Consider the following 18,364-nt stretch of genomic DNA (forward strand, 5'->3'; position numbering starts at 1 on the left):
CACAGTTCCTTAGGTTTTTGACTGTAGCTTATCCTTTGTGTTCTGGAAAAAAAAAATCTGTGCACTGTTTTTCTGTAAGTTTTAATAACTACATCTTCTCAATTATTCTGTTTTCTGACAGCGATTGTTGTCTAATGAAGAAGAAAAGAACAAAGCCATCATTCAGGAAGTTTGTTTTATGGTATCCTTTTCTGGAACATATTTTAATGTTTCAATTTAATTGCCTGATATCAAACATTTCTGAGAAACGGAGGACTGCTCTAGAGGTTCAGTTCTTTCCATGCCATTCACTACTCAAGAGGACCGACATTCTGAGGGAGGTCTGGGCTCCTGGTTTGTCATGAATCTGGCATCAATATCCAGCAAGTTCAATTCATCAAAAATTGCAGGAATTTAATGTGTGCAGATAACTTTTGTAGCTAGTGTAGACTTTGTCATGTACTTTATCTAGCAAGAAGTAGAATTCTTACTTGGGCTTTCTTGCAGTGCTGTGAGTATGGTCAAGAGACCTTTTGACTATTCAGATGATGCTTAGATCTTAAGTAGACTTCCCTCACATGCACTGGATTTATTGCCTTTTTGACTACTCAAAAATTTGCTTTTACTCTCAATGTTTCTTAATTTTTGCCTCAGATGCGTCTGGCTTTAAAAAGTAATACTGAATATTAAGGAAGGAATTTCGGTAGAATACATGCATCAGAAACAAGAAGCAGATGTTTTTCAGTGTTGTTGCTGTCCTTTTCGTCTTCAGTGATGTTAGATGGTAGGGTATAATGTAATCTCAGTGTTTTCAGTCCTTGGCTTTAGTAAACTCAGTATTTGCTCTCCAGTATCTGCTCTAAGACCCTCAGTTTGTTTCAAGAGTCAGTGAGTAGCTGTGGTATGCTGTTTTGTTTACCACTTTGAGTATTCAGCTTCATTTTGAATTACCAGGCAAAACCACTGACCTTAATTTAAGCCACTCAAATATTTCTTTTTATGATTACTGAAATGTTTGGCAAAATCTTACACTAAACACAGTTCACTAGTACACTTGTGAAGAACAGACTATGGTAGTACTATACATTTTCTAGCTACTCTACAACTTGCCAGAAGTGAGGAACTGAATGTTCTTTGGATGTTTTTTTCACAGCTCAAGCTCATGAAAGCCTATGTACAACAGGAACGAGGGTTAACTGTTGCTAACTTTCCAAGATATAACTGAGATGGAATAAATTCCTGCAGGTCTGAGTAAAAGGTAGTGAAGAGATGCATAAGATATAGTACTTTGGATTCATTCTAATTTGGTGGATCAAACTTGCCCTTTTTTTTATAGCTTTGTTGTACTTACGATGTCTTTGCTTTTTTCTTTTCAGACTTGGTGAATGCATCTTGTAAATAGTCTGTATTTGTCTTGTAGGCATGAGTCTTAGCATATGACCAAGGTGATGCACATCAGGGACAACACAAACAGGCATAACGCAATGTAACTTGCACTGGCAGGAGTTGATATCACTTACGTTGTACTCCCCTTTACATAGTTCAGAAATGATGCCTTGGATTTTTGAACTGGAAGTGGAACATGAAAAAGGTTTTAGTATGAAGAATTATTAGTAATGATGGGAGGATAAGTTCATCGATCTTTAGAGCTTTTTTTTTTTGAACTTTTTTGATTACTTAAAATTAAAACATAACATACTTAATACTTGCTTTGGAAAGACAGGTACAGTAGCCCTTTCTTGATCAGCCAGCTAGTGAAGCAGCTGATAATTAAAAGGTCTCTCTGGTACTTGTGCTAATGCCTTGCAGTCATTGTCAAAAGACAAAAAGAAGTAACTAGGCCTGTTATGAAGTCCAGTTTCCTCAGAGCCTTAATCACAAGGATTTTTTTAATGTTTTATTTTGACTTTTTATTACATTAACTTCAGTGGCTTCCCTTGAAGTCTGTTTTTTTCAGCTGAGGCATGGATTTCCCTGTTCTGCTCAGTATTTTAATTGCAGCTGTAATTCTTACTGTGGTTTTAAGCTAACATTTCAAATGAGATGTTTGTGAACTGCTATATATACAATAGGATCGATAAACTTGGCAGTAGTCTTCCTTGAACATGCTATCTCCAGAAAAAACTTTCAGGTCATCCCAACATTGTCCAGTTCTGCTCTGCTGCATCTATAGGAAAAGAAGAATCAGACACAGGACAGGGAGAGTTTCTTCTGCTTACAGAGCTGTGTAAAGGTAAACTTATTTCTTTTCCCAGCAGTGCATGTTGCTTCTGACAGCTGTTTTGCACAGGTTGCTTCACAACTTAGAAGCTTTGAAAGCCTCTTACAGATAGCATAGTTCAGTGGAGCTAGAGTTCAGCCTCATCTTTTATAGGATAAGGATCATGTTCTTTGAGACTACAGTTCAACCTCATATTAAATATGGTATAATCATTAAGTTCTTTGTGTTGGAGACTAGTCAGAGGAAGGAAGAGGAGGAATAGTTCCTTAGAGCACCATTTCCCTTGGCACTGCAGTCAGTGTGGATTCGCCATTTTCAGAATATCCATCTAATATTACAACTCAGTTTTCCTTGATGAGAAGAGTGTTTGTCTATTCCTGCCAAGCTTTCAGAATTTGTGGTGTTCTGTGTGTGTTTATGTGAACTTCTCTGATTTCCTGCAGGACAGCTGGTGGAATTCTTAAAGAGAGTAGAATCCAAAGGACCTATCTCCTGTGACACAGTTTTGAAGATCTTTTATCAGACCTGCAGAGCAGTGCAGCATATGCATAAACAGAAGCCTCCTATTATCCATAGAGATTTAAAGGTATGTTACAGTGTTTATGTAAACGCTGAATTTTTAAACAGCAAAGGAGCCTGTTGGGCTGAATCAGTGTTAAGGCTGTTGATCAAATACAGTGGACACTCTTGAGCATAGTGCTTACATGTATTGCCTTGCCAAGGCTGCTGGGTGTCAGTGAAGGTCATCACTGAAACACTTGCATCTCTTTAAACAACATCATTTCCTTGTCCTTGTGGTGCACAAGGTGGTGGTGCACAAGTACAAGTACTACTTGTACTCTGTCTGAACAAGCTGACAGAAAAGTAGTATATCATGGTTTGCTAATTAACTTAGTCTTTAAGTAGTTCGCTTTTGATAAAATAACCAGTTATGACTTGTGAGCTGCAGTTTTGGGGTGAGCAGGTTTTCTAAATAGAAGAGGTAAAGCTTTAAAGGAGAAGAGAAGGTAATGTTGGATTCTCTGTGAAAGATTACATAGCCTTGGAAAAATGTGTAGTAAGCTGTTTGTTTTACACCTAACAACTTGCATTGCATTTTAGAGCTTGTTTTTAACTTGAATTTTAAAATCTGGTAGGCATGGTTCATGATAGATTTTGTTTAATTTTTCATTCTGTTAGCCTTTACCAAGATGTTATAGGGTTATGCTGTAGAAAGTGTTGTCCCTTAGAAACTTTGGAGATTTGAAAGGATTTCATCTGTGTTTGAATTTTGTGTTTTGAAGGCAGGGGTTCACCTTTACATGTACGCTATACCTTAGATGAAGGAGCCCTAATCATCAGTGAGATTCTGCTGTACTACAAATACATTTGAACCTAGTGGAAGGAAGGTGCTCTTCATAAACATAAACAAAATGAGGGAAAGATTCTTATTCCTGAAACAGTGTCTGAATTTCACACGTTTGTTTCCTGCTTGGTGTGGTATCAGCAGAATATAAAAAAAGGAAAATTTTTTCCTCCTTAAGTAAGCATGTACTCAATTATTTTCGGGAAAGGAAAATGAAACCACTTTTTAAAAGGAAATGTGTGCTGAGTGTTTTCAACACTGTTGTTGAAAGCTTTGATGTTAGGCACTAGTATAGCCCCTTAATATAAAAATAGTTGTGATGATGGAGCACTCCTTTTTTTTCAGTACTGTTGAGCAGGCTTCTAGGCCATGTCAAAGAAATTTTAACCAAGCTGGGATAGAACTTTCTTGGTGTTACTTTCTAAAGTAACTAGTAAAGTTCTAAAATCTTCTGGTCTTCACCGAAATTTCTATACACCAGCCCCTAAGAAAGCTTGTAGATAAGGTGCATCTCTTCTCTGAAAAAGGGGTAAAAAACTATTTACAAATAAATATACAATCTCTCACATAGCCAGCTCCATAGAAGTTGAGCTAATGCTGTAATTCAAGGTCTGTTTTTTCCTTGTCAAGTAATGTAAGTTCCTGACAGTGATAAAATATGGAAAAGGCAGGAATTTGGTTTCGTGTTACAGGGGCTGTAAAGCAAGATTAAATGATAGTAGTGCTGCAATAGCCAGAGACCTTACTACAATCAGGAGCCAAATAGGGATAATTTAATTGTGCTACCCTTTCCAGAAGGCTGAACTTAAGTCAGCAGCATAAACTGTAGGTCGAAGTTTTGAGCCAACCCCAAATAAGACCTGAGATGCTAGTATAGCTTTTGGGGAGGGGTGTAGTAGCGTGGAGTCCTAACAGGTTTTTCTCAATTATTTTGATTAAAAGTATAAGGATTCATGAAATTCTACAGTGCAGCTTAAAAACAAGTTCCCCTTGGTAGTGGTGGCTGTTTCTGTCCTCCTGTGGTTTCCTGCTCTTGCTTGTCAGTGTAGTGCATTCTTTGTTCCTGAACCCCTGTGGATGAAGTTCACACTTACGTGTGTGTACAGCACTGTAATAACCCAGCTAGTTAGAGTTGTAAAAATTCTAAGCTAGTTAGAGGGCAATTTGTAAAATATCAGTGCTTCTCTGATATTTTGGCTGTCTGAATTTGATCTTTTCAGGATTTGCCATGCAGCACACAGCTAGTCTGCATAACACGGGTCATAGAGCCTGTTAAAATCTGAATAATCAGATGGAATGTTTTACGTTATTAGCAACCTTTACCAAAGCACAAAAAACAGAACATGTGCACAGGAGCTTGATCTCTTGTCTTACTGTGACCATTTTTAGTGTATAAATTTAATTTGATGTTGAATGTCCACCCTTATTGTAGGTGGAGATAAGCAAAGCTTATCCAACAGAGGAGGGGATTCAGATTGCTCATTGAGATCAGTACTCTAACCACGTCATTAACAGACCTTATGTCTTCCTGCAGGGTAGTCAAAATTAATTTATGGTGGAAAAGTTGGAAGGGGCATGTGTAAGGGAGGCTAGTAGGATGTTCTGAAAAACCGAGGTTTTACAGAAGGAAGTCCAGAGTTGCTGTGGTTTCAAAGGGAAAGGGAAGACAAACCTGGTTATCTGGAGTGTGTTGGTGTAGTGTTACTAATATGCCTCTTAACTTCTGCACCTTTTCTCGACTTCATACAGAGATACGAATTTTCTTTTTCAGCCCTTTTGTGGTTTTGACCCCATGATACTTCTGCCCAATACCCACTTTTCCTCTGCCCTTAAGTTTCTTCCCAATTTCACTTAGCAATCCAGGAAGGTTGGATTTTATGGAGTAGGAAAAGGGAGGGATGATGGTGAACTATTCAGGCAGCACATGGTCCTCAAATAGCTGGTTTCTGTCTCTGCACAGGGTCACGGCTGCGTCTTTCTGCGTGTCCCCAGGCAGCCTGTTTCTCTACTAGTATCTTCCTGTTTTGTGTCTACTGCAGTCCTAACCTCCACTCCACTGCAATTAAACTAAGTGTTGAATTTTATGCATGAAAACATTTGGATTCCAAGATACTGCTTCTGCAGGTGGTCCTCTGAAAAACTGGCCTCTTAGGCACTAACGAAATGATTTTTTTTCCTGGGATTTATTTTGTGCTTTCTTGAGTGTTTCCTGATCGTGGTGTTTTTGGTGCTTGCTTTTAAAAATTGGCTGTATTGCTACCATATACATCTACAGTACTATTTGAAATCTTTGTGCTCCTGTAAACAACATTCTGGGCTATAATAAAATAATAATATTACAATAATACAATAAATTATATTATTATAATAATTATATATAATTATAATACATACAATTATAATTATAATATATAATTGTAATATAATAATATAGTAAATAATAAAAGTCCATATTTTTTATATATATGCACAAGTGAGTTGATGTTCAAAAGCATGTGTGTAAGTGTACAGAAAAAAAGACGCCTTAATTTATTATTCTACCTCTTTTTGAAGGTGGAAAACTTGCTTATTAGTAACCAAGGGACGATCAAACTTTGTGACTTTGGTAGTGCTACAACTATAGCTTACTATCCTGACTACAACTGGTCTGCGCAGAAGAGAGCACTGGTTGAAGAAGAGGTGAGACTATTTTAATGTGATTAATCTTAATATCAACAGTGGATTCATTTAACTGTTACTATTAATCTGATATTGATTCATGGGCCTTCTAACACAACTGAAGATGGTTTCAGTTGTAGTGTTGTTCATAAGGCTTTGATTTTGTATTTGTGTTGCCAGAGTTCAAACACTGTCTCCAGTTATAATCATAGCTTGTGTTCTGTAGCTGCATATACAAACACTGCTTCAACTTGAGCAGTGTCCATTCTGCAATTCAGTGTGAAAATGGAAGTGATTACTAGAGCTTCTTCTAATTGCACTCTTAACAGGAAGTCAAAAGTTGGTTATGCCAAAGTGATTCCCACCTTCTCATCTGTTTTTTCTCAGTTGAATGATATATAAAGAAGTGGCAAGTCTGCTCAGCAGAATTTGAATAGGCAGTACGGCAGTGCCTCTAGGACTGCAGTAACAGTGTTAAGCATGCAGTATGTTTTTGCAAAGTGCATTTGTTCTTAGTTTAGAGTTGAGAGTAATGCTGGTAAATGTAATACATCAACTGGACTCAGACTTTTAAGTATGGAGAAATACAGTGACACTTAAAATACATGTGTGCAACTTATGATATTGTGAGTCTCTGTAAACTCCCCCTGTTTTGGAACCCAGCATCCTTGGAGAACAATCCATTGGTTTCTGGAGAAAAAAAGATGATGTACCACTGTCTTGTATAGTTTATGCAAAAAGATGGTAGAAAAGGTCTCTTCAGTGATCCTTGTGAACATAGCTTAACTCTTTGGATGCGTCTGCACTGTCATGAAGTGTGATGAGGAAGTGAGAAATACACACTGGAGCATGAATTCACTTCTTGGTTTATTGTTGATTTTCTGTATTTGTGTCCATATCCCTTTTTGCCTCATGTAGAAGAGTCACTTTAAGTGCTTTGTGGTTTGGAAGGACTCTTGAATATCACAATGTTATTTGAGTACTGCTGTCTTTATCCGGCCTTATATGAAAGCTGTTGTGACTATTGCAGGATTCAATTGATGGCTTCTGCTATTACCGAGTATTTCTGAAATTAATTTTTGTCCTGGTTTCGGGATAGAGTTAATTTTCTTCCCAGTAGCTGGTATAGCTGTGTTTTGGATTTAGTATGAGAATAATGTTGATAGCACACTGATGTTTTAGTTGTTGCTAAGTAGTGCTTACACTAGTCAAGGTCTTTTCAACTTCTCATGCCCTGCCAGTGAGAAGCTGGGAGGGGGCACAGCCAGGACAGCTGACCCAGACTGGCAAAAGGGGTATTCCATACCATGTGACGTGATGCTCAGTACATAAACTGGGGGGGGAGTTGGCCAGGGGGCAGCCATTGCTGCTCGGGAAGTGGCTGGGCATCAGTTGGCAGGTGGTGAGCAATTGCTTTGTGCATCACTTGTTTTGTATATTCTATTATTATTATTAATAGGACAGAAAAGGAAGGCAAAATAATAAACTGTCTTTATCTCAACCCACAAACTTCACTTTTTTCTGATTCTCTCCCCCATCCCAGTGGGCAGGTGGGGAGTGTTTAGCTGTCTGCTGGGTTAAACCACAACAATTTTCAAAGTGAGCATGCTATCTGTTCTACATAGAGCTGTTTCCTTGGTTGAATGCTGTTAGAGCTTATTCAAGTTTCTGTTTCAAGAAATTCTGTCTCCTGCAGATCACAAGGAATACAACGCCAATGTACAGGACACCAGAAATGATAGACTTGTATTCAAACTTTCCGATTGGTGAAAAACAGGACATTTGGGTAAGAATTTTTTCTCTTCCTGTATCATAGCTGCTTATGTCAGTGAAACTGATTTTGCAGTCTTCATGTTAATTTGTTGATTAAATAAATAAAAGCACCAAAATAAACAGAGGATAGACTGTCTTATGTCAAAATAGTGTGAACTGTGTATCTAAATATTAAAAGAATGAGATGTAGTATTTGAGGTTTTCTCCCAGATTTATCTTGACTTCCACTCAGAGAGGCAATGCTGAACTTCTTTGACATTCAGTAGAACTGTTGCCTAGCTGGAGCTTGCCACCATAGAGCCTGAATGCTTACATGTAATCCTGAACGGCCTGTTGCTGAGTTCAAAATGGTTATGCCTAGGTATTGCATCTGGATAAAATACTGACAGATAGCAAGGAGGAGAATGATGCAGAGATCATTCACACTTTGTATAGAAAGGATGATAAACTGTTAACATTTACTAAAAAATCTGTAGCCAGAAGTAAAGGTAAATATTAAATCCTCAGTTGTGTAATACTGTAATAGTACTGAGGTACAGCCCAGTGACTTTGTGCTTAGGGACTTAGTTTATTGGATGTTTTTTAGAGGCAGATGTCAAGCTGTTCAGCTGTTACCTGTATTGGCAGTGTGACAAAAGACAAGTTGAGAAAATGTAATACTGGTGCTTTAAAAAGTTTTTATTTGGAATTCCAGAACTTCATTCAATTTCTTAAATTAGCTACAAGATATTATGGAAACTCTTATTCAGCTTCTACAGCTGTTGGCGATCTTCTGGGATGTGAAGAAATACCAAGAAAAATACTTTTTTTCTGACCATTTGGTCACTTCACATGAGTTAAATACTGGCAGTCTGAGCCAAAATTACATCTAGTTAAACACAGAGCTAGAAATACATTTAACAAAAACCTCACTAAAAGGGCACTTCCAATTTATTTTTTGTTTAGGGTAACTCTGTATCCGTTAGTATTAACATGGTGGTTGTCTCCTGCTGTGTCTTTGGAAGTTCTGTTGCATTTTCCATGCCTTCGCTGGAACTTGTTGTTCTGTGTTTTTTCCTTTACTCTCTGCTTTCATTGAAAACATGTAAAGTATTTGGCAACAGAATATGGTGCTGACTCAGGAAGCATAACTGATCTTGTAGTTTGTGGTTAGGATAAACAAAACAGTTTTCCCAAGAAAGCAGGTAGGGTGAGTAACACTCACGATTGTGGTCTGTGTTCTTGTCACTGTGTGAGCTTAAAAGTTTAAAGGAGATAGAAATGTCTTACTTAGAACAGCAGCACAGATGAAACATTAGTTATCAACCACATCAACTCCACAATGGGAATGTGATTAGATATTGATTGTAAGATCAGAGGTTCTTAAGCTTGGCCAACTGCTTTCTGTACATTTCCTACCTAAGTCTAGATATCTTCAGGAAAAAAAACACTAAACTCAAATACCTTTAGTTCCTTTTTTCTGAATTAATCTGATTTCCTGAACTGAAATTCAACTGAATTCCACTGAAATGACAGGCTTTACCTTGTCATAAAGATTTTTCTCCACTGAAATTATCTTTTGGCTTGAAAGGCTCTTCATACATTCCCACTCTTATAAATTTCTGAAAAAGCAAGAGAGTGGGCTTTGGATATGTTTGTTAAGGAGCAAAATTAAAAGTTGGATTCTCGTTACCAATATCTGGTAAAAAATTCTTCTGGTTAGTGCAAGACATCTTGTGGGTTTTAATTCTGTGTGAGCTGAATGATCTCTTTAGATTTCATGTAGTTTAATTCTATTCAGAAAGTACTTTGGTGTAATACCTGTGTGTCATCCTGCAGCTATACTGTAGACCTTGTCATCATTTTAAGTGTGCTGCTTATTGCCTGAAGCTGGTCAGTGGAAAAATAACAGTATTTTGATTTGTTTCAAACAATTCCCTACCCCAAACACTACCACAACCCCACAAAAACCCCACTGTCCCCTTAAGGAGGGGTTAAATTAGCAGCTGGTAAAGGCCCAGCCACAGGTCAGAAAGTTATTCCTAGTTATTTTTGGTCACTTTGTCATGCTGCTTTTTCACCTGCTGGCACGTGAGTGCTCAGACTGATTCAGGCAGCTTCTGTAGAGGGACTGTGCAGCTTTGCGGCAACATCCTGGGGAAGTGGGCTCTTCTGTTAAGTGTATCGATACTGAGGCTATGTGGATGGTGTTGGCTTTGAGGAATTGCCTTGCTGCAACTGGAACTGCCTTTTAGCCAAATTGAATCACAACTGGTGTTTAAAATATTCAAAATATATCACTGTTTCCCTCTGTTTTATCTGTAGTTTAGGATTGTAAAACACTCTCTAGCAATTTAAGCAAAGATCAAATCTGAGTGGTCTTTTCACTTCCTGTGCATTCAGCTGATTGCCTTTGTGCTTTTCTCCCCCATGTGGCTGTGGATGCTGTCTTCTGATGTGCATGGTGTTTTGGACTGTGCAGGGAGTAGTTCGGTTCCTCCAACTAAATTATGATCTGCCTTACTTCTTTGTAAACAGGCATTTCTGTGGCAGAGTAGGTGGTATTTCCTGTACTCCCCTGCTGGATTAATTAATGTGGACTATATGATGCTTCAGTATATATTACAGACAGCTTTTTATCAACAGACTGACAAATATGTACTTGCTGCACAATAATACAGAATTAATATATGCAGTTTATTTCTGGCCCTGGATTGAGAAACTCAGTAAGTGTTTTGGAGTAACTAAATCGCAAACCTTTGAGTCTTTAACATTCAAATCTTTGCAACTGTTCTTGGGATAAATTGACAACCAAGGACAGTTAGAAGTGGTGCATGCAGAGGACTGGAGGCAGTGAGCAGATTTCTTAGCTGATGTCTTCATTGGCTTGTTTTATTTGTGGGGGCTATAAAAGCCCGTATGCTCAAGCAACTAAGGTGGGGTTCAGAAGAAACTTTGAGGAGGAATTTTCCAGTCTGTTGTACAAACATTTTCTCGGAGGTATTGGATGCTTTATTATTAAACTTTTATAGGCCAGATGGAACATGGTTCTATTAAAATAGTATAACTCTGCCAGTATATTTCATATGTTAACTTATATGAAAATATATATATCAACTGACATGTTTGGGCACAACAAGGAACTTGAAAGTTCCCAGGATGTGGTAGTCCTGGTTTCGTGATTTTTGAGGCTTGAATGAACTTGTCTGAAAATGATCTTAAATTTTATTTGTTGTAAGAATTGAATAGCCTTCTGATTGTAGGAAGTAAAGGGACCATCATTTCAGGCTTATTTTCTTCAGATTTTTATCAAAACAAGTGTTTTAGAGGTGATGATGTGTCCCCCTAGTGTCATTTAAACAAATTGATTAACACTGAAATGCTTACCTAGCTGGTGCATTGCATAACAGAATGTATCTGAGTTAGAAATACAAAAGACCAAATTCTGTCCCCGCAAATAAAATGAGTCTCCTTGAGGCACAGGAAGAAGATATGAAATAAAACTTCTGAACCTTTTTGTAAGAAAAATCCTGTTCTTGAACATGTTCAGTGTTGCAAGACTACTCATTTTTATATACCGTGAAATTTATAAAATGGATTTATTGTAATGATTTTTAAAAAGACAGGAATAGGAGAATGCCTGAACCTGAAAACTTCCATGAAAGCAAAAAAAACCCCACAAACTTGTTTAGTAGCAGTATTGCTGCTTGGAGCTCTCTAACTGACATGCCAAACGAATGTTTCACTAAGTGTTCTGTCCTCAGAGAAACATCAGGACTAATTATTTATAAAGGAGTGTGAAGCTGATCTCTAAAGTACTGGGAATATATATATATATATAAAGTTGCATGAATCAGCAGTTGACAATTGAAACTTGCGATTTGCAAGCAGTATTAGGAAGCTTAATCAATTTCATAGTCTAAAATTCTGCTTTAAATATCATTGCCTGAATTAAAGACAGCACAAACAAGAAGAACCAGCCAATGAGTTCATGAATCAGAAAATATGTATTTATAAACTTTTTTCATTCTGTGATAAGTTTCACACAAAGAAGGTGGGTGCTGCAGAGCTCCTTTTTTCCACGGCTATGGTGACCTTCCAGCTTCCTGTAGGACCACGATCTATCACAGGATATGAGATAAGGTGTAGAGGTGTTTCTTCATTCTTGGGTCAATATCCTTGTATAAAGTTGCAACACTTGTTGCTGAGTGGCAGAGGAGGAAGAGGACAGAATTGTGCCGTGATCTGCTCATGTTCCTGTCTGGGGCTGCAGCTGTCAAAGACAGGAGAACCATCAACTGAAGCAGCCACCCTCTTTTTCCACAGGCAGCCCCTGCCTCCCGGCCTGGGGCTTTCCTAGCCTCACACCAAGGTTGTCCATTCTATGCCTCCCTGAAGGCCAGGAGACACCCATCCTGGGCCAAAAATGCTGGCCACCACCAGCATTCTGCCCACTGATGTGGCCACTAATCGCTAGGGCCAGGAGCTCAGTCCCAGTGAAAAAGGGCACAGCTCCCTCTGCCCATGGCTTTGGGGAGCTTCCAGCTCCCTGTAAGATCACCATGGCGCAGGGGTTGGTATTATCTTATCTGTCCTGTAGACTGTTGGCAACTCTCCAGCTCAGTGGCAGAGGAGGAAGAAGACAGGAGTGTGCTGTGATCTGGTTGTTTCCCTGTCTGGATGTCCAACTGTAGTACAAAGCAGCCATGCTCCATCATGGGCAGCCCCTGCCTCTGTGCCCTCTCCTCCCTGCCCTTGCTTGCCTGGCTGCTCATCTGCCAGCCTGGGCTGGCACAATCCTTTTTATACGCATCCTGGGTTGGTGGTGTCATCAACTGCCACTGTCAGTGTTCTACCTGCTGTGACACCACCATGACATCTGTGTACTGTTCACTGGATAAAAAACCAGCTGGATGGCTCATCCCAAAGAATAGTGATGAATGGAGTTAAATCCAGTTGGTGGCTGGTCACAAGTGGATCAGCACTGGGGCCATTCTGTTCAATATCTTTATCAATGATCTGGATGGAGGGGATCAAGTGCCCCCTCAGTAAGTTTGCACATGACACCAAGTTGGGCAGGAGTGTTGATCTGCTTGAGGGCAGGAAGGCTCTACAGAGGGATCTGGACAGGCTGGAATGACAGGCCAAGGCCAACTGTATGAGTTTCAACAAGGCCACGTGCTGGGTCCTGCACCTGTGTCATAACACTGTGCAATGCTACAGGCCTGGGGAAGAGTGGCTGGAAAGCTGCCTGGTGGAAAAGGAGCTGGGGGTGTTGGTTGACAGCTGGCTGAATATGAGCCAGCAGTGTCCCCAGGTGGCCAAGAAGGCCAATGGCATCCTGGCCTGTATCAGAAATAGTGTGGCCAGCAGGACCAGGGAAGTTATTGTCCCTCTGTACTTGGCCCTGCTGAGACTGCACCTCGAATACTGTGCACAAGTTTTACGAGGAGCGGCTGAGGGAACTGGGGTTGTTTAGCCTAGAGAAAAGGAGGCTGAGGGGAGACCTTATTGCTCTCTACAACTACCTGAAGGAAGGTTGTAGTGAGGTGGGTGTCGGTCTCTTCTCCCAAGTAACTAGTGATAGGACGAGAGGAAATGGCCTCAAGTTGTGCCAGGGGAGGTTTAGATTGGACATTAGGAAAAATTTCTTCATGAGAAGGGTTATCAAGCATTGGAAGAGGCTGCCCAGGGAAGTGGTTGAGTCACTGTCCCTGGAGGTATTCAAAAGATGTGTTGCGCTTAGGGACATGGTCTGGTGGTGGACTTGGCAGTGTTAGGTTAATGGTTGAACTTGATGATCTTAAGGGTTTTTTCCAGCCTAAATGATTCCATGATTCTATGAAATACTTCTGCCTTTATCTCTTTGTAGGCTCTGGGCTGTATCCTGTACTTGCTGTGCTTTAGGCAACATCCATTTGAAGATGGAGCTAAACTTCGCATAGTTAATGGGAAATATGTCATCCCACAAAATGATACCCGCTATTCTGTGTTTCATGATCTGATTCGTAAGTTTACAATATTACTTAATTTGGTGTCTTTATGGATACATCTTATTATTGACAGTGTTGTATTACTGATATTAAATGTTATTGAGATGTGATGGTGAAAAATGTTAACTGCAACAACTTCTTGTTTTATTAAAAATTTTAATCCATTATCAAAAAACTTGGAAATTTTAAATGAAACTTTAGGTTTTTATTGCTGTTGCCTGTCTTGCTTAGGGTCTGAATTAGTCCATAGGACCAACTAGTGTTTTGATTTGGTTTCTTAGAATTTCTAAAGCAAATTCAATTTTCTTTAAATTTTAAATAGATTACTGGAAACTTGAATTACAGTGCCAGAAATATGTCTCCAACTCCAAGAGTATTAGATATAAAGTTACTTCTGAGGTTATTCATTAACTGATCCTAAAGTATATTCTTTGAAATATTCTTAACCCTAAATGGTGGCTTTTTCATGGATACCTGTTATGACAATGATATCTGGATATGGATTTAGCAGTTACTCCACTTTGTTCACGTGTTTGATTATTGCACTGGAGAGCACTGAAGAAATTACTCTCTCTGCTGGGAGAAAAGCTCTGAAGGGTGTCTGTTACATTGTCTGAATCTCCTTTTTTAGGCTCCACTTTGAAGGTGAACCCAGAAGAGAGACTGTCAATCACTGAACTTGTAAATCAACTGCAGGAGATTGCAGCAGCTAGGAATGTGAATCCTAAATCCCCCATCACAGAGGTAAAGATGTCTCATAAGGACTATTTATCGATTAGGTCTCCTTTCTCTCCTTTCTTATCCAGTGAGTGTGAGTTTAGTAACAGATGTCAGAGCAGTTCCTTAGTCTTGTGAAAATTTCACACTTAACTTGTTTTGAAATTCAATTGAATTGATCTGTATCACTTGTAGGATCTTGAAAATATGCCTTTTAAAGCACAGAGCTTGCATGACATTAAAGGAAACTAGTTGTAGTTCTTGCTGCTTGTTGAAAAACTTCTCATGATCTTGGGTCATTCTTTAGTACGCAAGTGCTCTGTTTGACATGCTGCACTTACTTGCATCATTAACTTGCACAGAAAAATCTGGTATACAAAGGCTCTGCCTACACTGACTTGAAACCCACTTAGGTCTCTGTTCAATGCTTAATTTGCACAATACTGCAAGTGAATCAAATAGTGTATCTTAACTTCCTGTCTTTCTCCTGAGGTTCAGCTTGCTGCTTCTCAGCAAGTAAAAGTAATTTACAAAGCGTAAAAAGTTGGCTAAACTGGCAAGAAAATACTCACACTGAGTGTTTAATCTCCTCAGCTCCTGGAACAAAATGGAGGCTATGGAAACAGTGCTCAGCCTCGGACATCTGTGACCTCCATTTCACAGAGCTCCAAGCCTGCAGGACAGCTCAACAATATGTACAATGCAGGTAAGTGCAGAAAGAGACATCATCTTAGTGTAAAACCAGTTGCATATTTTATATGTGAAAAAAATCATTTGGAGGTTTTAGACATTTTGCACAAGTACTAGCTATTTTGCATTTATATCATTGTTTCTAACCTTGTTTTATTTTTCGCAGAGTTTGGTTGTATGTTGATACATGCAAATGTGAATTTCTCAAGTTCATTGCTTGAGAAATTGGCCAAGATAAAATTCAGTTTCCTGTGTAAAATAATTGAAACTAAAATGCATTATTGACCTGTGGAGGCGGGAGAGTTGAAATAAGTGAACTAAAACTTGATGAAAATGGTGGATACAATAAGCAATAATGTTCTTAAGAACAAGAGCTGTAGAGAAAGTGGTCTTCAGGTGATGACAAATGAATAAGAATGGCTTATTTTAAACCCAAAACTTTCCGATTCAATGAGGCAATGATATTTGAAAGTGTCTTGTGTAAAGAGGAGTTTAAACTGTTAAATCTTCTCAGAAGTGTGCTGTATTTTATCTGAAACCTTGTTACTTTGTGGCAGAAGTTACTGAAATCAGTACATATCCTGAGTTTGTGCACAGTATTGGATCTTTGGTGTAAGAAAGTGACAGTTGTCTTTGCTTTCCAAGAAGAACTACTTAACATCAGATATGTTACAACTTAAAGATAGCAGCCATTCTGTGGCTTTTGGTGTAACTTTATGCTAAAATGGGCTTGTTGGTGTCTAATCATTGAGGTAGTCCAATAAAGAAACGCAGAAGCAATTGCAGGGATTTTGACTATGGACCACAGTAGTTCATTAATGCTAAGGAGTCACTGACCTGACGTATTTATTTTAGCCTGCGAAAAGCCTGTATGAGGAAGAAATACTTAGGTAAGCATCTGGCATCCACCTCTCCCTCCTCCTCTCCCCCTCCAAAAATCTTTTGACCCCCCGAGATAGTTTGGAGCGCATCTGACAGTGATCATAGTCGAAAGCTATTTAGTTTTGTCACTTCCAAAAGACTCATGTCTGACAGCCTCAAGGGGAAAAAGCAGCAGCCTAAACTCAGTTTACTGGCTATCCAGCCAGTACTTTCAGAAATAGCCATTGAGTCCAGCTAATTATGGGAGGATTGGGCAGGGAGGAGTTCAGGAGGTGGTTGCACCATAGGACATCAATGATGAGGAGAAGGAGTTGTGGTACCATCTGAGGAAAAACAGTAGTTGGACTATCAGTACTAAATTGAGTCAACCAAAACGTGTGTCCAAAATGACACAATTAAAAGCTGACATACCCATTCTGTAAAAAAAAAAGATATTCCAGAGTTCATTCAGTTGAAAATGCTTGCACTTAATATAGTAAAGAAAATGAGAAGCTTGATAGGCTTATTTGCATCTAATTTCTTATTCAAAGGCAATTTCTGCACCCATCTTATCATATATCATATGTGAATATGGAACATTTCAATTAATGTAGAAGATATCAAGGGAATATTTCACACTGTATTCAATTTTTCTTCCAGCTTGATATTTCTTGCTTGATATTACTTATGCTGAATTGCCAATGAGACAAAGGGTATTAATGTTCCAGGGAAACTTCTAAAATTGTAAATATTTATTGCAGTAATTTTATCTGTATATCAATTTCTGTGGAAGAAGACAGCTTCCTAATAGGATTATAATCAAAAGGCTGCCTGGCCATCTATTTTGTTCAAGAATGAGTACTGTTTGTATACAATCATATGAATAGGGAAGTTTTGCTGGGATGCTGTACTAGCTGGGATGTTGTGCTTAGAAAGTAACTTAATTATGCCAGCTGCTTTTGAAGACCTGCATTAAAGTGTCTCTACTGGAGGTGCTTAAGTAGATTTGCTAATGATAGCTGCACTGAGACTGATAGTAAAAAAAGACAGTATTTTGCTGCACTGGCAATATGAAATAAATGCTTTACTTTCAGAAATTTTGTACCTTGTTTTCTCTTAAATGCAAACAGTCAATTAAACAATGTGTTAAGTGGTTTGCTAGTACCTCCTGACCGCAGGAAGTACTTTTTTGCATACGTCATAGTTAAGGAGAACTTTAGAACTGTGAGCCTTACAGCAAGGCGTAGCCTGTATGTGCATTCACTTCCAGCTTTGTAGGCAACTTGCTTTAGTATGGAGCCCATTCCAGGATATGACTTAAAGTACAATTATTTTTATTCGACTACTCTAGGCCTGACCGTTGCGGAATGTGACCAGACTTATGGAGGGTTCTTTGATATTCTGAGGGGTGGAACAGAGCGATTTTTCACTAATATTAAGGATACATCTTCTAAAGTTATCCAGTCTGTGGCCAAGTGAGTAAAAAAAAAAAATTGTGCTGGTAAGAGTTCTAAATGAAGGGTCAGGACCTTACTCCAGAAATTATCAAATTCAGCATACTTTTCCAAGTATGAGCTCTAATAGCTGGTAGCTAACTCTAAGATTTTATGAATGATATTAATACAAATGTTACTTTAGCAATCATACTAGAAATGAGAATGTTGGGAGCAAAAGCCTGTCCATAAGTACTACTTTCCCTGCTATATTTTAGGTACTGAAAGCTTGGGAGAGATGAGCAGGTTGGGGCTGGAGCAAGGTGGAGAGTTATGGAATAGGACTATCATGGTTCAGAATGAATGAATTCAGTTAGTAATAGGGCCTCCGTGAAGAAGGAAGAAGAAAAGATGGAGTGGTGGAAGGAACAAATAAAGGGAATGGAGGTGAGAAGAAAAACAGTGGGGAAATAGTGTATGAGCTCTTCTGTTCAGTTTAGTTTTCAGGTGGAATCTTACGCCCTCAAGGCAAAGTGAGAGGATCTGCACTGTTTGTCTCTTTTGCCCTACATTACATGGAAGAATACTCTCCTGTTTTGATGTATGTGTTCTCAGATGCCTAGTGTGTGATTATTTTTTCTAATCAGATTTTCAGTCCCATTTAAAATGTTTCTAGTACCTCTATATGATCAATATTAATCAATCTGTATGATTC

The 18,364-nt window shown here is 38.8% G+C and overlaps 1 protein-coding gene across 2 annotated transcripts in view; it reads left to right on the top strand.

Moving 5' to 3' along the window:
* Positions 1–18,364, top strand: part of GAK (cyclin G associated kinase) — a 79,174-nt gene that overhangs the window by 14,509 nt on the left and 46,301 nt on the right. For both annotated transcript variants that reach the window (XM_076363235.1, XM_076363236.1), the window contains exons 3-11: positions 122–181; positions 2,098–2,212; positions 2,644–2,786; positions 6,099–6,224; positions 7,900–7,989; positions 13,828–13,963; positions 14,580–14,692; positions 15,260–15,371; positions 17,568–17,691. In XM_076363235.1, the coding sequence (XP_076219350.1) occupies positions 122–181; positions 2,098–2,212; positions 2,644–2,786; positions 6,099–6,224; positions 7,900–7,989; positions 13,828–13,963; positions 14,580–14,692; positions 15,260–15,371; positions 17,568–17,691 (1,019 nt within the window). The remainder of the gene's footprint in view (positions 1–121; positions 182–2,097; positions 2,213–2,643; positions 2,787–6,098; positions 6,225–7,899; positions 7,990–13,827; positions 13,964–14,579; positions 14,693–15,259; positions 15,372–17,567; positions 17,692–18,364) is intronic.

The sequence above is a fragment of the Aptenodytes patagonicus genome, chromosome Z (genome assembly GCF_965638725.1).
Source record: "Aptenodytes patagonicus chromosome Z, bAptPat1.pri.cur, whole genome shotgun sequence".
Lineage (NCBI taxonomy): Eukaryota > Metazoa > Chordata > Aves > Sphenisciformes > Spheniscidae > Aptenodytes > Aptenodytes patagonicus.